The sequence below is a fragment of the Ambystoma mexicanum genome, chromosome 2p, assembly GCF_040938575.1.
Source record: "Ambystoma mexicanum isolate Mex_15411 chromosome 2p, UKY_AmexF1_1, whole genome shotgun sequence".
NCBI classification, from domain to species: Eukaryota; Metazoa; Chordata; class Amphibia; order Caudata; family Ambystomatidae; genus Ambystoma; species Ambystoma mexicanum.
The window spans coordinates 1,222,952,862-1,222,971,747 of NC_090923.1; the positions used below are offsets into that span (position 1 = coordinate 1,222,952,862).

General features: G+C 47.0%; 1 protein-coding gene across 8 annotated transcripts in view; it reads left to right on the plus strand.

Annotated features, from left to right (window-relative positions):
• The window catches only part of CCDC120 (coiled-coil domain containing 120), a 573,003-nt gene that overhangs the window by 459,339 nt on the left and 94,778 nt on the right, over window positions 1–18,886 (plus strand). For all 8 annotated transcript variants that reach the window (XM_069645499.1, XM_069645501.1, XM_069645498.1 and 5 more), the window contains 2 exons: window positions 13,302–13,468; window positions 14,211–14,307. In XM_069645499.1, the coding sequence (XP_069501600.1) occupies window positions 13,427–13,468; window positions 14,211–14,307 (139 nt within the window). In that variant the 5' untranslated portion in view covers window positions 13,302–13,426. The remainder of the gene's footprint in view (window positions 1–13,301; window positions 13,469–14,210; window positions 14,308–18,886) is intronic.

Below are 18,886 nucleotides of genomic sequence, written 5' to 3' on the forward strand. Positions count from 1 at the left end.
TAATTCTTTGTGATCACTTAAATAGGATGCTGAGAGATGCTAAAGACACAGAACACATGGTTATATTGAAAAACTCTCAGCAGTTGAGCATAGAAAGAAAAAGAAGTTGCTGTTGTCTAGATGGGTACTCCTTTAGCAAACACGCTACACATTTTCTCCAGTGTACTGCTGAAACGTCTGGCTTGGTCTTTGAAATGTGATGCTTCGTTCATTACCCACAAGGAGTGATGCATCCTCCCATACCCTTCCCCAGCCCTTGTGCTTGCCTGTAATACTAGTTGATAGAGCACTATAAATAGTGAGGGATTGTAGCAGTAAACACCCACCGGGATTTTTGAAGACCCACTGTACTTTGCAATGAAGGCATATTTAAATGTCTCAACGTATGATGTACGTTTTAAGAATGTCATGACTCTGCATGTACACAATTCTTTTGCAGTGCATACAAGATTGTTTGAAACATACCCCACCCTTATATCATTGTGTAGGATTACACAAGTGTTCAGTGAAACTGTTTTTGTATAGAAGCAAGTTACTATAAAATGTGTGAAGGTCTATGTCCAAAGGAACTCTGAACACTTGGAAACGATGCAGATTGTGTGATAAGCATTCTCCTGTCTGAATATCAGGTGCCCTGATACTATGGACGAGTAATCCCAGACATAGTCCATACCCATTATCCCTTGTAGGCTAAGTAAATGATATTGCAATGTTGCTCTCTACTTGCAGGGTAATGTTAGTAATGCGAAAGTAGGAAATGCTGTACATCACATTTGTCTTTTCAAAATCTTTAGAGAACAAATTAATATTTGAGTTTTATGATGCGTTAACTTACAGGGTAGCTGCTTCAAAGCACTTGCTTTACATATGTTCAAAGAAGAGGAAGAATGGGATTTGGTAACACATCCAAGTAGCCTGCTTACCTATAGTCAGTATCCGATATTTGAGCTGGTAGTTCGATTGTATTGTGTGGGTGATGATTTTGGTAAGGCATAATGAGTAACAGAAATTCTGTTACGTGAATGTTATTCATGTTACAACAAACATAAAACAAGTGAATGTAACTACACGACTGCTAACCTTTCAGAGAGCCAAGAGAGGAAGAGTCGAGGTTGTCCGGTAGTATCTTAATGTACTCTAGGGCAGAATTTAGAGTCATAAGGTAAAGGTGTGGTGGAGTCATACGTGGGGAGGGATCATTGTTGGTTAATGTGTGCAGGCATATCTTGGTTAGATTCTTCCGTTTATGGAGCCAGTTTTTCGTTTTGTTTTTAACCTCTTGTGCTGTATTTTGTTGTTAGGGATTTTAGTTGCATAGTAGTGTAAGGCAAATTAGCAGAATATCAAGACTATTTGCTTATTTTAAGAGAAAGAACATTTCAGGTAATTGCTGTCTCTTGCGCCTTATTAAATCTTTTTGAATAGGTGAGAATTGTCTGTGTGCGCTGCTAGAAATCTTCTGAGCGGCACCCAGAAGGAAGCTGGGCAAGCGCACATGCGCACAGCTTAGAGGGAACATCTGACCCTACTCGCATCTGCAGCTCTTTGTGGAAACACCCACCGATCACAAATGTCATAAGTGTTTGACACTTTTTTCCCAAAAAATACTTGCACGGAACTTGAAGGACCTCCTTGAGTGCTGGGTACTGTAAAGACTGGTTACGGTCTCCCATTAAGCATCCGGACAGTGTCTTGCTCTGCCCATTAAAATGGTGTCTCCCTATTGAGACGTAGTAAATCTTAACCTTTGCTTGACTAGACCTTTAACTGTGCTAAAAGATTTGCCTACGTGGAACAAGGCTTAAAGTATATTAAATGTAGGGTGACCAGATTTTTCAAAATAAAAAATGAGATTGCCCACCAACATAAAAGTAACCCTAAAATGTGGCAGTAGCTGCCATGACTGCACCTCATTTGAGTGGGGGCGGTGGAGGAGTCACAGGCATTTCACAATCTATGGCCCATGCAGTTTTGGCCTTGACTCCAAGCATGTTCAACACAAAGCAGATTTTGCTCAGATTGATGTTCCAGGCCCGGCTATGAAACCATAACCCAAAGTGTTTTTGGCCCCAGCGGTTTGAGCATATGGTTGTGAACTGAAAGGTAGGTGGTTCGAGCACACCCAGAGATGATGGTGGTCTGGCTTGAAGTATTGTAAAATCACCAAACTGTTATGACACTTGGTGTATAACAATTAAACTATTAGTTTGGTTTGTTGGTAGACACGAATTGAAATCCATCTCTTTTGTGCTCCATCTGAGATTGTGCATTTTCGATGCACTCGCTGCAGGGATTCTGCAGGTGGTCTTTGTATTTGTATTTTGTTTATTTGTAAAGCGTGCCAAGCCCTTGGGCATCTGGGCACATTTCTTAAAGTTACACAGTTACATATATACAATAGAGGCCTGGATAGGGCATTATGTATAAATTACCATAACTATAGTGCTTGTCCGAGGGCAAAGAGGATGGCAGATAGACTAAAAGAAAAATGTACACGCGATTTAGTGTAGGACAACGGTCACCCGACCCTCTCTCCAAAACTGAAAAGGGATGTAAAAAAAAAGAAAAAAGCTCTGGACAGGGGTCGGAACAGCCAATTCGTGGACAGTCCTGTTGAAAACCAGGACATCTGGACACCCTAATTAAATATACCTCCGAGTTTCTATTGCTTTAATCAATGTAGTAATGTGTTCCTCTTCATTCTGGCCCACCCAGTCTGAGCACTTGCCCTTGATTTTCCTGAGCGCTTGCCCTTGATTTTCCTGAGCGCTTGCCCTTGATTTTCCTGAGCGCTTGCCCTTGATTTTCCTGAGCGCTTGACCTTGATTGTTTGTCCACCACTACCAATACGTGAGCAATGTGATGCCCATGGAACCTACACTTTTGCTCTCTGGAAAACTCCAAACACCCAGTTCTTCTCTCCTTCCCCCTAAAGCGTCTTCACGCCCCCCCCCCCCCCCCCCCCAAAATGAGTACTCAACCTAACTGTACGACTAGCTCGCTGTAGTGGTCGATTTCTGAGCATAACGGGTGATTTGTGTGTAATAGAAATTCACCCATTTCAGCCCTCTCACGACTTGCAGTCTGTCTCCTAGCTACAAACACGGACTATCCTTTGCGCAGATAGGCGTGACCTTGCTTAATTGAGAGCACGTCGCAGGAGTCTTTAGTCAGTGTGCACCTCAACAAACCAGGAAGTGAAACTGTCACGGACAGTTTCCTCCCTAGAAATTATCACTGACGCACAATCTCCTCAGCCTGAGCTGCAGTGGTGGACCTGTCAATAGGCAATTCTTGATTCCCATCGGCGCATGTGTGTGCGTGTGTCTCGCTGTCGGCCTGTGTGTGTGTGTCTCGCTGTCAGCCTCTGTGTAGGTCTCGATATCAGCCTCTGTGTGTCTCGCTGTCGGCCTGTGTGTGTGTCTCGCTGTCGGCCTGTGTGTGTGTGTCTCGCTGTCGGCCTGTGTGTGTGTGTCTCGCTGTCGGCCTGTGTGTGTGTGTCTCGCTGTCGGCCTGTGTGTGTGTGTCTCGCTGTCGGCCTGTGTGTGTGTCTCGCTGTCGGCCTGTGTGTGTCTCTCGCTGTCGGCCTGTGTGTGTGTCTCGCTGTCGGCCTGTGTGTGTGTCTCGCTGTCAGCCTCTGTGTATGTCTCGATATCAGCCTCTGTGTGTCTCTCGCTGTCGGCCTGTGTGTGTGTGCGTGTCTCTCGCTGTCGGGGTGTGTGTGCGTGTCTCCGTCTCCCGCTGTCGGCCTCTGTGTGTCTCGCTGTCGGCCTGTGTGTGTCTCTTGCTGACTGTGTGTGTGTGTCTCGCTGTCGGCCTATGCGTGTGTCCCGCTGTCGGCCTCTGTGTGTGCATTTGAGTAAATTGGGTATGGTTTAACTGTAGGTCCATACGTCACTGGACCAGTTTACTACTTGGCTGTTAACTGGTGACATGGTCGAAGAAACTAAACCCCTGCACCCTTTCTTCTCACCAGTAGATTCGCAGCAAGGCCGAGATCTTCAAAATCCAGCAGAAAGAACAGGTCCTTCCAGAGCTCAAAATAGACATTCATACAGGAAGGCAAGAGCAAATTGTCCCTGCACAAAGTTTACTGTTAGGTCATACTCACCCCGAGACTGGGCACGCCCACGTGAGATTACCAGACAATTACCAAGGGCGTCTGGAATGTGCCAACAAATTCCCCAAAATATTAGGATGACTCAAACTATCCATTGTCACTCGATCCTTCTCTTTATACTAGCAGATCTCATTATTAAAATGGAATTACTTATCAGGTATGGCTTGACATGTGTCAGGACATCGTGCACCAAGTCAGGACAATGCTCTTTTGTAGGTAAACCAACGCAGGCATATAGAAGGGTTACGGAGAACATATATTACAGGGCCTGTGATAGCGGCACTGTAGTTATGTTTAAGTTGCTCAACCCATAGGAAAAGCACTTTTTGGGCGGCTTATCAATTCACCCCCCCCCCCCCCGGACGAATCCTCACATAACTTTGCAAACAAAAGTATATGGCCCCCTCGGAATGATTCTGAAAAGTTTGGTGTGGTTTAGTCCTGGGGAGGGAGGCAAATGTACAGGGGGGGGGGGTCCCAACATTTATGGAAATCCTCGTAGACTAAATGGAAACACAAATGTGCTCCTGCCTACAGCCCAAACCGCTGGACGAATTTTCACCAAATTTGCGCCAGGAGTGGCGGCTTGGTCCCGAAATCGTACTTTTGTAAATTTGGGTGTAAATCCGTCCAGTAGTTTAAAAAATGACCAAAAAGTAGGTAAACAAATATTGATATCTGGGTCCGGTGACTTATTACCCTATTTGGTCCGCAGACACCCCTCTGGACCAATCTGGGCTCGGCGTGATGTCCACGGACATCGGACACCATTTTGAATGGTGAAAAACATGATCTGCATCAGATATTTTGAAATGGTCACCATGGTGGATTCGCGGTTAGCCACTATTGTCGCAGACATTGAGGTAAAAACATTTAAAAAAAAACACAACATTGCACTGGCCAAACTATAATGAAACAATCTCTGGGGAGGTGAGGGGTGATGAGGATGGGATGCGATCTGGCCATAAAAAAACACAAAACAAGATTTGTTTCAACTCCAAAGTCTGCAAACGGTCCCAGTGTTCGATACAGTCCTGTGATGTTAACGAACATCTCAGACGTTCGGGGACATCCATGCCTATTTCTAAATTACAGTGTTGGTGAAAAGCAATTTTTGAATGGCTTATAACTTTGGCCCACTCAAAAAACGGCATGATGTTTTGCAATATCATTCTAGACCAGTGGTCTTCAAACTTTTTGACCCCGAGCCCCACCTAAGAAAAATTTCTCCGGCCCAGGCCCCCCCTATACACATGTACTCCAAAATGTTACTCGGTTGCGAACGGTTATCGCGCGCTGGAGTATAATGGTGCCCCCAACGAAGGAGTGCATGCCACACACCACGTTGTTTCAAAATCATTGCTTGCAATGATTCAAATCAGATGAGGACAAATATTTGTGAACAAAGCATTCCGATTATTTTGCTATAATACAGAGGACTCTACTAAAAATAGTGTTGCCCCAGCTTCAATAGCATCAAATACAGGATATGAGAATCCAAAGGAGATGGGTTTGCAGTGAGAGGTGGCATACGGCATGAAGAAAATGGGGCCTTGTGAAATCCATACCGGCAAGGGGTGGTGGTGGTGGATGGCGGAGCTCTCAGTTTTGGGAAAAATGGAACGGTAGCGCAATCTGAGCAGGAACGAGGAGGGCAAGCATTGACTAGGGGTCCATAGATAGCTTGCGTTTAGGGGAGGAGAAAGGAAATGAGCTTAGTGTAGTAGTTGAATTTGCAGTAGTGACAGATGTGGTATTACATACCATTTGGGGATTTTCCCTAGAGCCAAGAACCTTAGTTATGGCCAAGTGCCATCAGTTTGTAGGAGAGGCTTTGCCGAAAGGAGTATCAACCTCAGAATTGGGAAAGAAAAAAGGTACCACCAAAAGTTGAAAAACATTCTCCAAAAGTCAGTAAATCATCTGTCAAACAGGACCAACACTGAAAACGAACCTGACTTCATATCCAGAGAAATAAATTTCAAGCTGCAAGTTACTACCAGGCATGAGAAGTCACTCACTACTTCAATTCGCCAAATGCACACCATATATATACTCCCCATGATCACTCGCTATTGGCGGGTGAAGGTTGAGAGCCCTGGTTTAACCAACACATTTTTTCCAGAACGAGGAGCATTGCGCAAGCTAGGGATCCAATGGATGACTGGAAACACAGCCATGGCAAATGAAGCAGGACCGGTGCTGCATTAACAACGCGGCTCCTCCATGGCAGATTGCTGGGCTCCAGCAATCTGCCATGGGGGAGCCGCGTTGTAAAAAAAAACACCAGCAGAGCAGTTCCGGTCCCCCGCTCGCCTCCTCTCCTCCATGCATGCCCCCCAATGTGGGGGATGCAGGGAGAGAGGGGCGCAGGGGGACCGGTGCTGCATTAACAACGCGGCTCCCCCATGGCAGATTGCTGGGCTCCAGCAATCTGCCATGGGGGAGCCGCGTTGTAAAAAAAAACACCAACAGAGCAGTTCCGGTCCCCCGCTCGCCTCCTCTCCCCCATGCATGCCCCCCAATGTGGGGGATGCAGGGAGAGAGGGGCGCAGGGGGACCGGTGCTGCATTAATAACGCGGCTCCCCCATGGCAGATTGCCACGGGGGAGCCGTGTTAAACATAAAGCGGAACGAGTCACTTACCTCGGACTCGTCGGCGGCGGCAGCAACAACAAGAGGGAACACAGGACACCACAACGCAGCCTGGACGCGCGATCCAAATGCAGGAAAGCGCGCGTCCAGGCTGCGTTTATTTCCTGTTTCCATGGCCACGCCCCCACCACATCGCACTGGCTGAGCATGTGCATGGGAGCCAGTGGCTCCCCATTGCACATGCTCAGTTCAGTGCGGCCAAAAAAAAAAAAAAAAGCGTTACTAGTTTTCTTTTCTTTTGGAAGGCATCACGCGCCCCCCCAGGCATGGTGGCGCGCCCCCCACAGATTGAAGACCTCTGTTCTAGACCTTGGTGCTGTTTTGCCAAGAGGCAGCAAAATTAGAGGGGGGCGAGGGGTCCCAAAATATTTGAAAGGCTTATACTTTTGGTGCCATTTGACAAATCTGCACAAAAGTTTGCAAAAAGATTTTAGACCCAGATTGGAATGTTTGATGGGATTTTGTCAAGAGTGGGCAAAATCGGTGGGGGGGTCTCAACATTTTTAGATGACTCATAACTTTGTTGCCGTTTGACGAATGTGCACATGTTTCCAGAAAGATTATAGACCCAACCTTGAATGTTTGTGCAAAGTCTGAATGGATTTTGTCAAGTGGGTTAAGTTATATGACTATTTTATGTATGTACATTTTGACACTTCTCAAAAAATAAAGCACGGATGGATTTGCAACACACTCGTGCAAGGAGGATTGGCAAGGACCTGAAAGCATGGTTTTGCAAATGTGTGTGTTTTTATTTTTTGAAAAGTGTCATAATGTAGGTACACAAAATAGGGAACACATTTGGTGACTGAGGTTTAGCTTGTGCCATGGGCAGTGGACAATCTGGCTACCATGACCACGAGGGTCCAGCAATGGGGTAAAAGTGGACATGGCCACCAGGGGCTCGCTATGTGGTAAAGTATTTTGAAATCTGGATAGGTTTGAATCTGGGGCGGGGGAGGAGAAATTCTGCTTGTGGCTACAGCCCGAAGTGCTGGACAGCATTGCAGCAAACATTCGCGAAGAGCATCAGCAAGGACCTCAAAGCATGGTTTTACAAATCTGTGCTGTCTTTTTGTCAAAATGTAAGTACAAAAGTTGGGCAAGGACAAATGTGTACTCTGATTTGCTAATTGGTGCATGCAGCATAGCTGAAGCCCTAGGTTTGAAAAGGAATAATTATTCTGCTTGCGGCTACAGCCTGAATTGCTGGACGGCATTGCAGCAAACCTGCACGAGGAGCATCAGCAAGGACCTGAAAGCATGCTTTTGCAAATCTGGCCGGTCTTTTACTTTTTTGAAAGTCTCAAAAAGTAAAACGATAGTGATATAACTTTGCTGCCTGGGCAGTGGGCCTGGCCCTCGGCAAGGATACATGTCTACTTTGATTTGCCTATTGGGGAATGCGGCATGGCCGAAGCCCATGCCCCATGGATTGTGGAAACTGGCCATGGCTGCACCCCATGGCCAGTACAGAACAGCACAGAACAGCACAGCACCGCCCAGGACGCCGGACCGCGCTCACAGGGCCCAACAGGAGCCAAGACTGCCGTAAGGACAGTCTTAATTCCAACAGAACCCCACTGAGGGCACACAGCGAATAATGCATGCCTTGAGAAAGACCCTATGGGTCAAAACGCATGTCGGCTGACCGAACTTGCACACCAAGTCCTAAACAGTGTTTCTAAAACACCCACAAATGTATCTATTGAATGAACCACTCAAGAAAACACCAATAAAAAACGGATTATTTTGTTCTAACCAGAGTGTTACCAGGGATGGACTGGCCTATAGGGAACTCTGGAGATTTCCCGGTGGGCCTCTGCATCCTGGGCCTCTATTTTGTGCTATTTCCAGATTTTCTCATGGGAAAAGCATTGGGCTTGCTGAAAATCTGTCATATGGGGCCACTTTGCAAATTATTTCCAGGGCCTCTTTTGGTCCCCAGTAAATATTTCCAGGGCCTCCCTTAGTTCCCAGTCCACCCCCGAGTGTTACAAATAATTATTTCAGATATTCCAAACAAGATAACCGGGAGTAAAGACTTTTTTCCTACCTACCAAACTGGGGCTGAGGCTAAACCCCAAAACCAGTCCTGTGATCTTGCTAAAACTCACAATCACAATACAAATGCAGCTTAGCACAGGCAGGTTCCATTCCTAGAGCCTAAACCTACCTCACCCTAACATTTTAGGACTGGACTTCATAAGGCATAGGGAACTGGGTTGTGATTATTCTAGTTTATTTATTTAAGCTGTGTATTTCCTACATGTAATTTCTCACCTGTTGACAACTGGTATGTGATACCTTTATTGGGGCAGCGGGGATGTATTTGTGTGTATATGTGTATGTATGTATACGTATATACTGTAAGGGTGCAGAAGGAGGAGACTGGTACACAGGTGGCATGATTGTTAGCATAAACATGTATTAGTAATGAAAATAAAGAGAACGCCTTACTTTCCTTAACTCTAAGAGGTGTTTCCCTACCTCAACTAAAAGTGCTAATGGATTTCTCAAGATGTCCGTGTAGATCAATAGTCCACCGTTCTGTGTCAAAAACCTACCTCTGTCCCTCACACTTATAACTAAACTAAGAGGTAGTGGATCTTCTTGGGCCAGAAGAATGGCTCCCCTTTTCTGAACAGCAGCCCATTTCAATTTGTTGGATGGAAACTTTACCTGAAGGAATGACTCCCTTCCCCAGGTCTCCATCCCTTTCCAAGGCACACTACAAAGTTCCAGGTTATAATGCCAAATAGTGGCTAAGTTCCAGTTCAAACATCAACATTCCTTATTGCCCATAGTTGCTTCTGCACTATTGGGTTCCTGGAGAATGCCTCTCTTCACTTGGTTTCCAGTCTTGGGGGTGTGGGTCCCAGACCCGTAGGATTCTGTGCTCGTCGTGTGGCCGACCTGGTTCACTAACCTGCCAGGTACTGCGACTATGAAGATGGCTGATTAACTTTCCTTTTTGTTGGTGCAGGTCTCCGACCTGTATTGCTTTACATATTACGTTCTCAGTCTTTTTTCTTGGGCTATTTTCCCAGGGTATCTCCACCCTTCTTAACTAGCCTCTCTTCTTCCCCACTGGCCAGCCCGTGTTGGCCCCTACCTTCAGGGAGAGTTGCTGTGGGCTCTGGTTGGTCCTGATCGTTGCCTTTGAGACTGGCGTTCTTTCTGCCTACTTTGTTCCTGCTACCGTGGCTCCGCAGCTGCTGGCTCCCTCTGGGCTGCTCTACCGACAGTCTGCACAGACCCTCTTCCTCGGTCGGGTACGTCAGCTGCTTTCCAGTAGGGAGAAGGGTCTTTCCACTTCTGACCCTCGAGAGACGCTTCACCTTCTCGCCTCGCGTCCCTGTCTGCTTGGCTTCTTTCCGGCACACTGTCAACTTGCTTGCGGCTCCTCCATGGAGGGCTGAACTCTCTTCCTAGTCCTTTCTCTGTTTTAATCATGGATTCTCCAATAAACATTCAGGAAACACTAGAATGCTCATCAGACGTTCTGAGAATATTCATTATGGTTCTGCACCTCCTCCTCATCCCAGTACTTGCCAAATGTATTGCTTTTGGTTAGTCCCTACTCTTCCTCGTCTCAGTGGGAAATGGGTTGTCCACTAGCCTAACATACAGGGAGGTGGGGGTTATGAAGGTAAAGTGCATAGGATGGGAAGATGCATTTGGGTGTGGTGGATGATTGGAATACAGTGTTCTCCCCTTCTCCCTGGATAGTCGTCCGTCCTTCTGGGGAAGGAGGGGAGAAATCGCCGCCCCCCCCACCCCCCACTCCCCCCCCCCCCAAGTACCATCCCCAGGGTGGCGATCAGGGAGCGGCTTCACCTCCCTAGTCTCATGGGAAAGAACTTACCCTTTGATAGAAATTACTACATCTCGAGATTCCTCACAAAATATAGTTTAGAGTGCAATATTTACCTGTGATTTTTATGCTTGGTGTGTTTAGAAAGGCCTAATGCATAATTGTATTATTGTAAACCTACTGACTTTACTTGGGTTATTGGGGTTCTTCTGTGTGGACTCATCATTGTAACCCTAGACCATACTCGCTTCCCCTAAGCGAGTATGGTCCACTAAGCCTCGACTGCTCTTCAACTCTACCTTGATTTGGGTTTTGACGAACCTCTGCGTATCTTCTGCCTTTACCATCCATAGGATGGCCTCCTAAAATCCTCCGCACAGGGGCTGATTTTGGAAATCCATCTTAACAATTGTGAACGTGTAAATGCAAGCTTTTCGTGCCGGAAAATGTTCTGCTGCTTGTAGAACAGTGCAAGCTTACACACAGACTTCAAGGGGCTCCTTCTATGCAACACAATGGTACCAAACCATAGAGCGCCGCCAGCTTTATGGTGCACAGCCATCGCCTCTGGGGTAAGGTTTCTTTTCCTTCCAAGGCACAGTGCTTTTTCTTCTGGGAATCATTTTACCCTCCATGGGAAAGGAGCCTGGTAGATGGATCCGAAGAATGCCAACGTGCCTTTGCACTCCAGGGCCACCTGCCCTTTACCCTGTGGGGAATTGACACCGGAATAGAGAAAGAACCCTGGCTTATTGTCGCTGTAGCCTCTGGGGTCCCAGTTTTGAAGTGAGCTGCAATATACAATAATGCAAAGAGTGCAGGAGCAGCTCGCCCTTTCTTTTCCCAGTCCATCATGTTTTCTCTTACTGGCATCCCTGTTCTAGAGCTTTCCCATCCTGTGTGGAGGGTATCCTGCGAGGCGCCTGGCAATGAGTGCTCTTCCTGGCCTGGCGCTTCCTGCTCCACTGTCTCTCTTCCTGCTTTTGCCTGGCCCTCCCTACACCTCTTCTGCCAACCCTACTACAGGCCGTTCCTGAGTCACTTTCCCTCATGGTTTCCTGCTGCTGCCGTTCTGTATGGGCTGCTGTTCTGCCTTTTTGGTTTGGGTGGACATTGGCGCATCGTCGAAATGACGTAGACCAGTCATTTAAGTGGGGTGCTATTAACAATGGGGTATAAACAAATAGTGAGACCCTTTAAACCTGTCTTTTGGGTTACACCCCATTGTTTCGGGTGGTCTTGTTTACATCCAGTCTACATAGTGTAAATAAATCTCGATCTGGCTCATTGTGCATCTAAACCACTTTCTCAATCGGTATATATAAATGATTTAAGCAGTGGGTAAATCACCAACATTCTGTAAATAAGAAACCTGGGCTTGGCATCAGGGCCAGCTTGCTAGCCCTGTGGTGGTGATTTAGTGCTTCAGCTCCCTACTGACCGCCTTCTTTTGTTCTGCCGTGCAGAGGTCAATTCCCAGGTCCCCTAACCTGCAGCCGTTCACCGCCTCCCCCCATTCCTTTTGCCGTGGATTGAAACCCCAAGGTGGGGATGAGGATATGCACATATCCTCTAAGGAGGCATCTGTTCACTAACGCTATGCTGTCACTTCTAATATGGATTTTCTGGCTGAAGACAGAAGTGTTAACTTATCACTGCTTGGTTGTACCCTGCTTTGAGCTCTTTGTGTGGGGCAGGGGATATGCTTGGGGAATAAAGAAGTTCGCGGTTTGTTTTAGGATTAGGCACACGCAATGATAAACAGAAGCAAATCGCCCATAGGAGTATGCATTACGAAACCTTTGCATTTAATCCATGCACCACACAGGTGCTGAAGAAGGGAGGAGGGGCACCAAACAGCATTTTGAAATTGGCCCGCATACATCTTCAGCCTGGCGGGATATCACCTTTGAGAAAGGGGAGGGTGGCAAATGGCACCAATGTAAGCTACTGGTTTCTTTGCATAAAATAATTGCATTGTGAAAACCTACAAAGGACTACCATTTTTTGTATAATTGACAAATAAGTTGTGAGTGATATACGCCTACAACCCAACGTGTTTCTCATTGGCCGGGCTCATTTCATTTGTGAGCATACACTAATAGTCCAATGTTTGCAAAACAAGAGTCCTATCCTCAATTGCACTGCCTCAGCCTTTCAGCCTTTGGCTGTCCGGCTTGAGCCGAAAGCGCCTTCCGGATTCCCTGCACGTATTCCTTCCACAGCTTCTAACCACTGTAGTCTCCTGTGCATACCACAGGCTCCAATTCTTCCTCAGCACAGATGGTGTCAGGTGCTTATTCGTACTGGAGCAAGGACGCCCTGATCCAGGGCCACTTTTTGCAGAGTCCCTGCTCTGCACTGCAGCTACTCCCAGCCCACTAAAAGCCTGATGTAGAGTCCCATATCTGTGCACCCCCCATCTGGCCAGGAACAGTGACACCCTACGGATGTAGCTGCACTAGCCTGTAGATGCACACTAGGGGCCATTAAAAATCGACAGCCTGCAAGCCTGGCGCACACTGAATTTACTAAGAATTTGCAGGTCATGGCTATGCCCGCAAAATATTGACTTTTCCATCAGAGGTCATATTAAGACCATCAAAAAAGAAATGGTTGATGTGGTGAAGTGGGTATCAACCAGGAATCCCCAGATAACTCATCTTTCCCCTTCTCTCTCTCTCTCTCTCTCTCTCTCTCTCTCCACAGTAACCACCGTGTGCAGTGACTGAACCAACGGCCTCCACCGTTTCACTCCTTGGACCTCGCTCGCGGCACTGCCGGAGACTGTATGGAGGCCCCACCCTCTCCTGGGAATGGTGGTGGCAATGTGAATGGCCACCAGCAGCCCGGGGCCATCTGAAACTCTGGGCACGGTAAGTCCTCTTGGTGGGGGGGGCGGGGGAGCACAAGGGTTTGAGGGCTTGAGGGGGATCAGCTTCGGTGTGATGCTAAACTGGGTGCGGGCAGTCATGAAGGGGGGTGGCGCGCGCTAGTTTATGTAAAGATATTGATGATCAGTGCTTTGACCAGTGACCATGATTAGCTCCCTTATTTGATGACGTTGCCCTTGACTTTCCTGGCATTGATAGAATCCGCCCCAGGCTTTGCTTCCTCAGGAAAAGTCTGGAAAAAATGTCTCCTTTTGCCATGAGATTGGTCCTCCACTTGCATGCTCCAAGGGCCTGCGGATCCTCGAGTTACTGACCCTTGCAGTTGGATGCTGAAGAGGTTCTTGGGGAGTAGGGGGAATGGTCCTCAGCCTAACATGTTACTTATTCTTCCCAATCCAACTACCCTCTGAAAGGCAGAGATCCGTCTCAAGATGTCCCTGTAGGCCTGTCCCCAGTCGACAGTAAAAGCAAAGGGCCACTGGCGCCGCCCTAACAGGAAAATATATGCAAGAGACGAGTGTAAACCTCATCCCGAATCCACTTGTAATGCTGTGGTCCAGTGCAAGGTGGCCTTGCTGGTTTCTGACTTGGTTTTCTTGTTTCTGTGGAGTGGGTTGACATTAGGTGAGGACCCCCCCCCTCCGTGTGCACTCGGCCTCTGTCCCTTTTTATGAAATGAAATGGTAGGATAATAAATCCAGCCCTGCTTCTGTCCCCTCTACAGGCCAGGACGCCACTGGAGAGGCGCCGGAGCAGGCCGGGGACGCCCAAAATGGAGGTCAGAGGCCAGCTGATCACACCTTGCAGCTACACTTCTACAGGTACTTCAATTGGCGCATTGAACCCCAGCATGTGAAGCTGATGCACCGTGTAGTTGAATGCTCCTTGAGCGAGCTGCGCCGCTGGTCACGCGCTGCAGCGTTGCCTAGTGTCCGGCTGCTGGCAGGGAACAGAGGGAATCCTTGTGACCAGGGTAGTTTCTAGGCCAAATTGTGCCCAGGGCAAACAACAAAAATGTGCTCCCCCGCACCCACAAGTGTATAGGTCACTCCCAAGATGCAAACTTTGTGAACACCACGCAAGCACCCCCAAAGTTATGTTCAGGATCACAGTGCCCTCTTGGCCTCGACACAAAAATGGTAGTGCATAGAGGCCCCACAGCTAGAGCCTCCAACATCTCGGATGGCAAAAGGAATTGTGTAGGCGTGCTCGCCACTCAGTCAAGGCCCAAGACCCAGTCATACCCCCTCACCCACCAAACGCTGCAATGTATCATTACTCTCCCCTTTTTAAGGCCACCCTTTTCCACCACTGTACATTGCTGTCAGTGCTTTAAGTGGGTTAAGAAATCGAGTGGGGGCTCATTTGGGGGCGTGGCTTATGGGATGGACATGGCCTATAAAAGTACACAAAGTAAGGTACGCAAACAAATATATAAATGCATGTAAGCATTTTGTGTACTATGCAAGCCATCTTTTATAAATATGTTTATAAAAGATGGCTTGCTAAGTACACAAACCATGTTGAGGTAGTAAGGTGCGCACATAAATGTATAAATGCTTTCATTTATATATTTGTTTGTGTGCCTTACTATGTTTTGTTTACATCAAGGTGGCTTGAAAGTACACACACCATAGTAAGGTACGCACAGAATTATATAACATTTATATATTTGTATGCGTCCCTTTATGGTTTGCATACTTTCCATGCCATCTTTTTTTTAAACATTTGTCGACGGCAAAGCTTTATAAAAGATGGCTTGAATTGAGAACGATGAGCATAAACTGTTAGTCCAAGAGATGAATAAGTATCCAAATTTGGAACCAAAGCATTCATGCTTGTATCCTGGCTTTGCCAGCAGACAATACATTGATCCTGGTCAAATCATCTAATATCTCGTACATTACTGTACTGTTTTCTGTGAAATTTGCCTTCTCGCATGCTGGTGGCATCGTTTAGCCCATTACTTGATCTTTCTTCTTATGTAGGCCATTTGAGTGGAAGGGGTGGTAGACAGAATTGAGCGGACCAGATGGTGCAGGACTCTGGCAAGCATATTTTAAAGTCTGCTCATTTGACACAAAAGAACGCTTTGCATTTTTGTAAAAGTCGAGGTTTTTCTACACGTTTATAAATGACAATTTCACAAGCCAGTGATGTATGTAAAGCTTTAAAATACAAAAGGCAAAACCAGATTAAATCTGTTAAGTCACACTGATTGGTATGCTGGTGCTTATATACTTCTCTTGATGATGGAGAGAATGAAGCTCTAATCATTCTGTGTTACACCCTTCTGTAATGTTTTTAGAAATTGTCATGTTTGGTAATGTGATTACCAAACAGGTTAGTTTTATAAAATGTTAGTTTTATAAAATGAAATTATTTTAGTTCATGGTAAGAACTGGAAATGAAAATGTCCAATGCAGAAATTGTTGGCACAAATCCCAGCTTCACAATTTAACCAATGTGTGATCCTGGGCATCTCATTTAATCTTGTATTGCCTAGCCTCTCGAAATTGCCAGTCCCTATACCTTTCAAAAATTGTCAGCCCTTCAGAGTGATTTCCTTCTCAGGGTATGATCTTCAAAACAGCCTCACTCATGGTTCCAGTGGCTATAGTGTTGCTTCCACTATAATAATGAGAATGGATATATTGGACACCACAAGCATTTGTTCCCTTGATCTCTAATGGCAACACCACTTGAAAACCATGTCCGACTTATAATCTTGGTCTGTCTGGATACCGACACCTTCCTGGTATTTTATAATCTGCATCCAGTATCCATGATAGGGTATATGTATCTTTTGCCTTCCTTCCAATTGGTCTTCTCTATCCATGCTTGAGCACGTTTGCGTTCTGTGAGGCAGCAAATGTGAGCTCTCTGCCTATTCTGGCTTACATGTACCTGTTACATACGGTCCTGCATTAATACTTCAGCTTGCATACCTTCCTGGCTGCTTTTGATAAAAAGTCTTCTGTATCTACACTAGAACAGAAGTAACCTCTTTGTAGACTGATAATATGGCACTTGTTTGTCATTATGAATAGAGCAAGAATGAAGAGGGTAAGAGGACTTAAAGGCATTAAACATGCATATTTTGAATGCTGTGACACAGCCTATCAACCTATGGCTTGTGATCGCGTGCAGGGGAGTGGGTGCAGATCTTTTTTTATCACTTAATTCCTTTGGTTTGGTGGAGTGGGGCCCCAAAGATTTTCGTGCCCAGGGCCCCAAAAGTGCTTAAGATGGCCCTGGTCACAGCTGGCCCCGGCACCGCCGATGGCCGCTTCACTCTGCAGAGCTCACACCAGCATTCCTCGTGTGAGAACCCCGTTGACTTTACAGGGTGCAAGACTCGCCTTTAGTTAAACAGTGTAGCTGCCATGTCGGGGCCCTCTGATCTATGCACCCACTTCAGTGCGCATCAATGGGCAGTTTCCATGCAAGCAGCGCGAGGCCTTCTGCTATAATGGCCTCTCCAAGGGCTGGCGCTTCCACAGTGGCAGCCTTCCTTGTTTACAGTCACAACTGCATGTGTTCAAGGAATTCAAGAAATTAATCCAGGCAGTGTGCGTCTAAGGGACACGTCCATCCAGGTCTGACCTGTCCCCTATGTGTCTGCTACACAGCAACGACGAAGTCCTCAACGTGGTTTGCGCATCTCGCACAATCTCTTAAATCGTATATATTCACAACAAATATTGTTGCTACATATGCCTAATATTGTTACAGAAGATCAGACATTTGAAATCTGCAAACGACAACAAATTATACAAATATACAATAACATGACAAATTGCACTTTAGAAAAGCTTGTTCTGCAGGTTTAAAAGCAAATTGAAGAGTCGCTCTGTTACAATCCAAATGTTGATAGATGGCCAGGTACAATAGCTACATGAAAAGAGAAAAGCCCTTTCCGGTATGATTGCTGCGTACACAGACATCATTTCTAAAGATGGACACATTTTTGGGTCATCGTTTTTGCACGCATGGGGTTCTCTACGAATTTAAAAGTCCGTGAGTACAGAACCTGCAAACATTCTCGGCCTTTCGTCAGCGCGTGAATAAAGAAACGTGTGCACTTTATAGCAAGAACCTGCTATAGAGTACAGAGCACCTGTCTTGTGCACAGAGCACGGGAGAGGGAGAGAACTAATGATTGTTCTCATATAAACTGCTGAGCCTCAGTTTCTTTGTTTACAGGCCCACTGCAAACCTGCCAAGCCCCAGGTGTCACGTGTTCCAGGCGATTCATTCACAGATCCCCTAACAGGCTGCCTGCCTGGTGTTGGCCTCTGTTATATCTGCCTTGTGTCCCGCTACGCGGTGATGCAAAGCGCTCAAAGGCCCCGCCCCCTCCGAAAACAATACTAACCCACTGACCACGTCGGATTGACCACGCCACACAGCCATACGGAGCCGGAGGTCATCTACACCGTCGAGCAGGAACCTGCAAGGGGAGAAAGCACTCAATCACACCCAGCATGTGGAAACATGGAAAGAAGGCCGAGGACTCCCACAGGGGCACGCCAGGTGAGACATTGACCCCCACACGTGGCCAAGTGACTCTCAAACATGGCGACTGGCATGTCCACCCTCAGGCCCAGCACGCCACCCCGAATGGGCGCAAACCTGTCGATGTCCACGCCACAAATCCGCCCACAAGGTGGCTCATCAGTGTCTCTATCCTTTTGACCCATACACTGACCCATCATCAGTTGGCCCGAGATAGCAATTGTGACTACAAAAGTTTGAGGTGGCAATGGAGTGTAAAGACATTACCACTGCAAGGAAGATGAAGTCCCACCTATTGTTAAATGTGGGGGATGAAGTATTACGCATCTTCAATTCACTGACCATCGACGAAAGCCTTGATGCCTACCAGCAGACAAAGGATGCCCTGATGGCCCATTTTCTCCCCCAACTCAACCCAGATTATGAGACATTCATATTCTGCACGACAATCCAGCTGGAAGAGGAGACGCTAGATGCCTACCACACCAGACTCCGGAAGTCGCCAATATCGTGTGAATTCAGACATTGAGAAAGAAATCTGTCGGCAACTCAAACTGCATCCAGTCAGAGAAACTGAGAAGGATGGTACTGAGCGAGAAGGGCATTTTCTTGACCCGAATCCTTGAACTGGGCCGCTAGAGGGAACTAGCACACGCCAGGGCAGCACATATAGGCACGACCCTTCAGAAACTACAGCCTGCCCTCACATCGGCCATCGTGGCCCAGATCACGAATCGCCAACCCACGAGGGATGAAACTGATGGAAACTACACACACCCCAGATGGCAGCCCCGAACACCAGGACCCATGGAATGTGGGTGGTGCGGAGGGCCTCGCCACGGAAGATGCAAATGCCCGGCTCAGGGAACATGCGGTGCATGT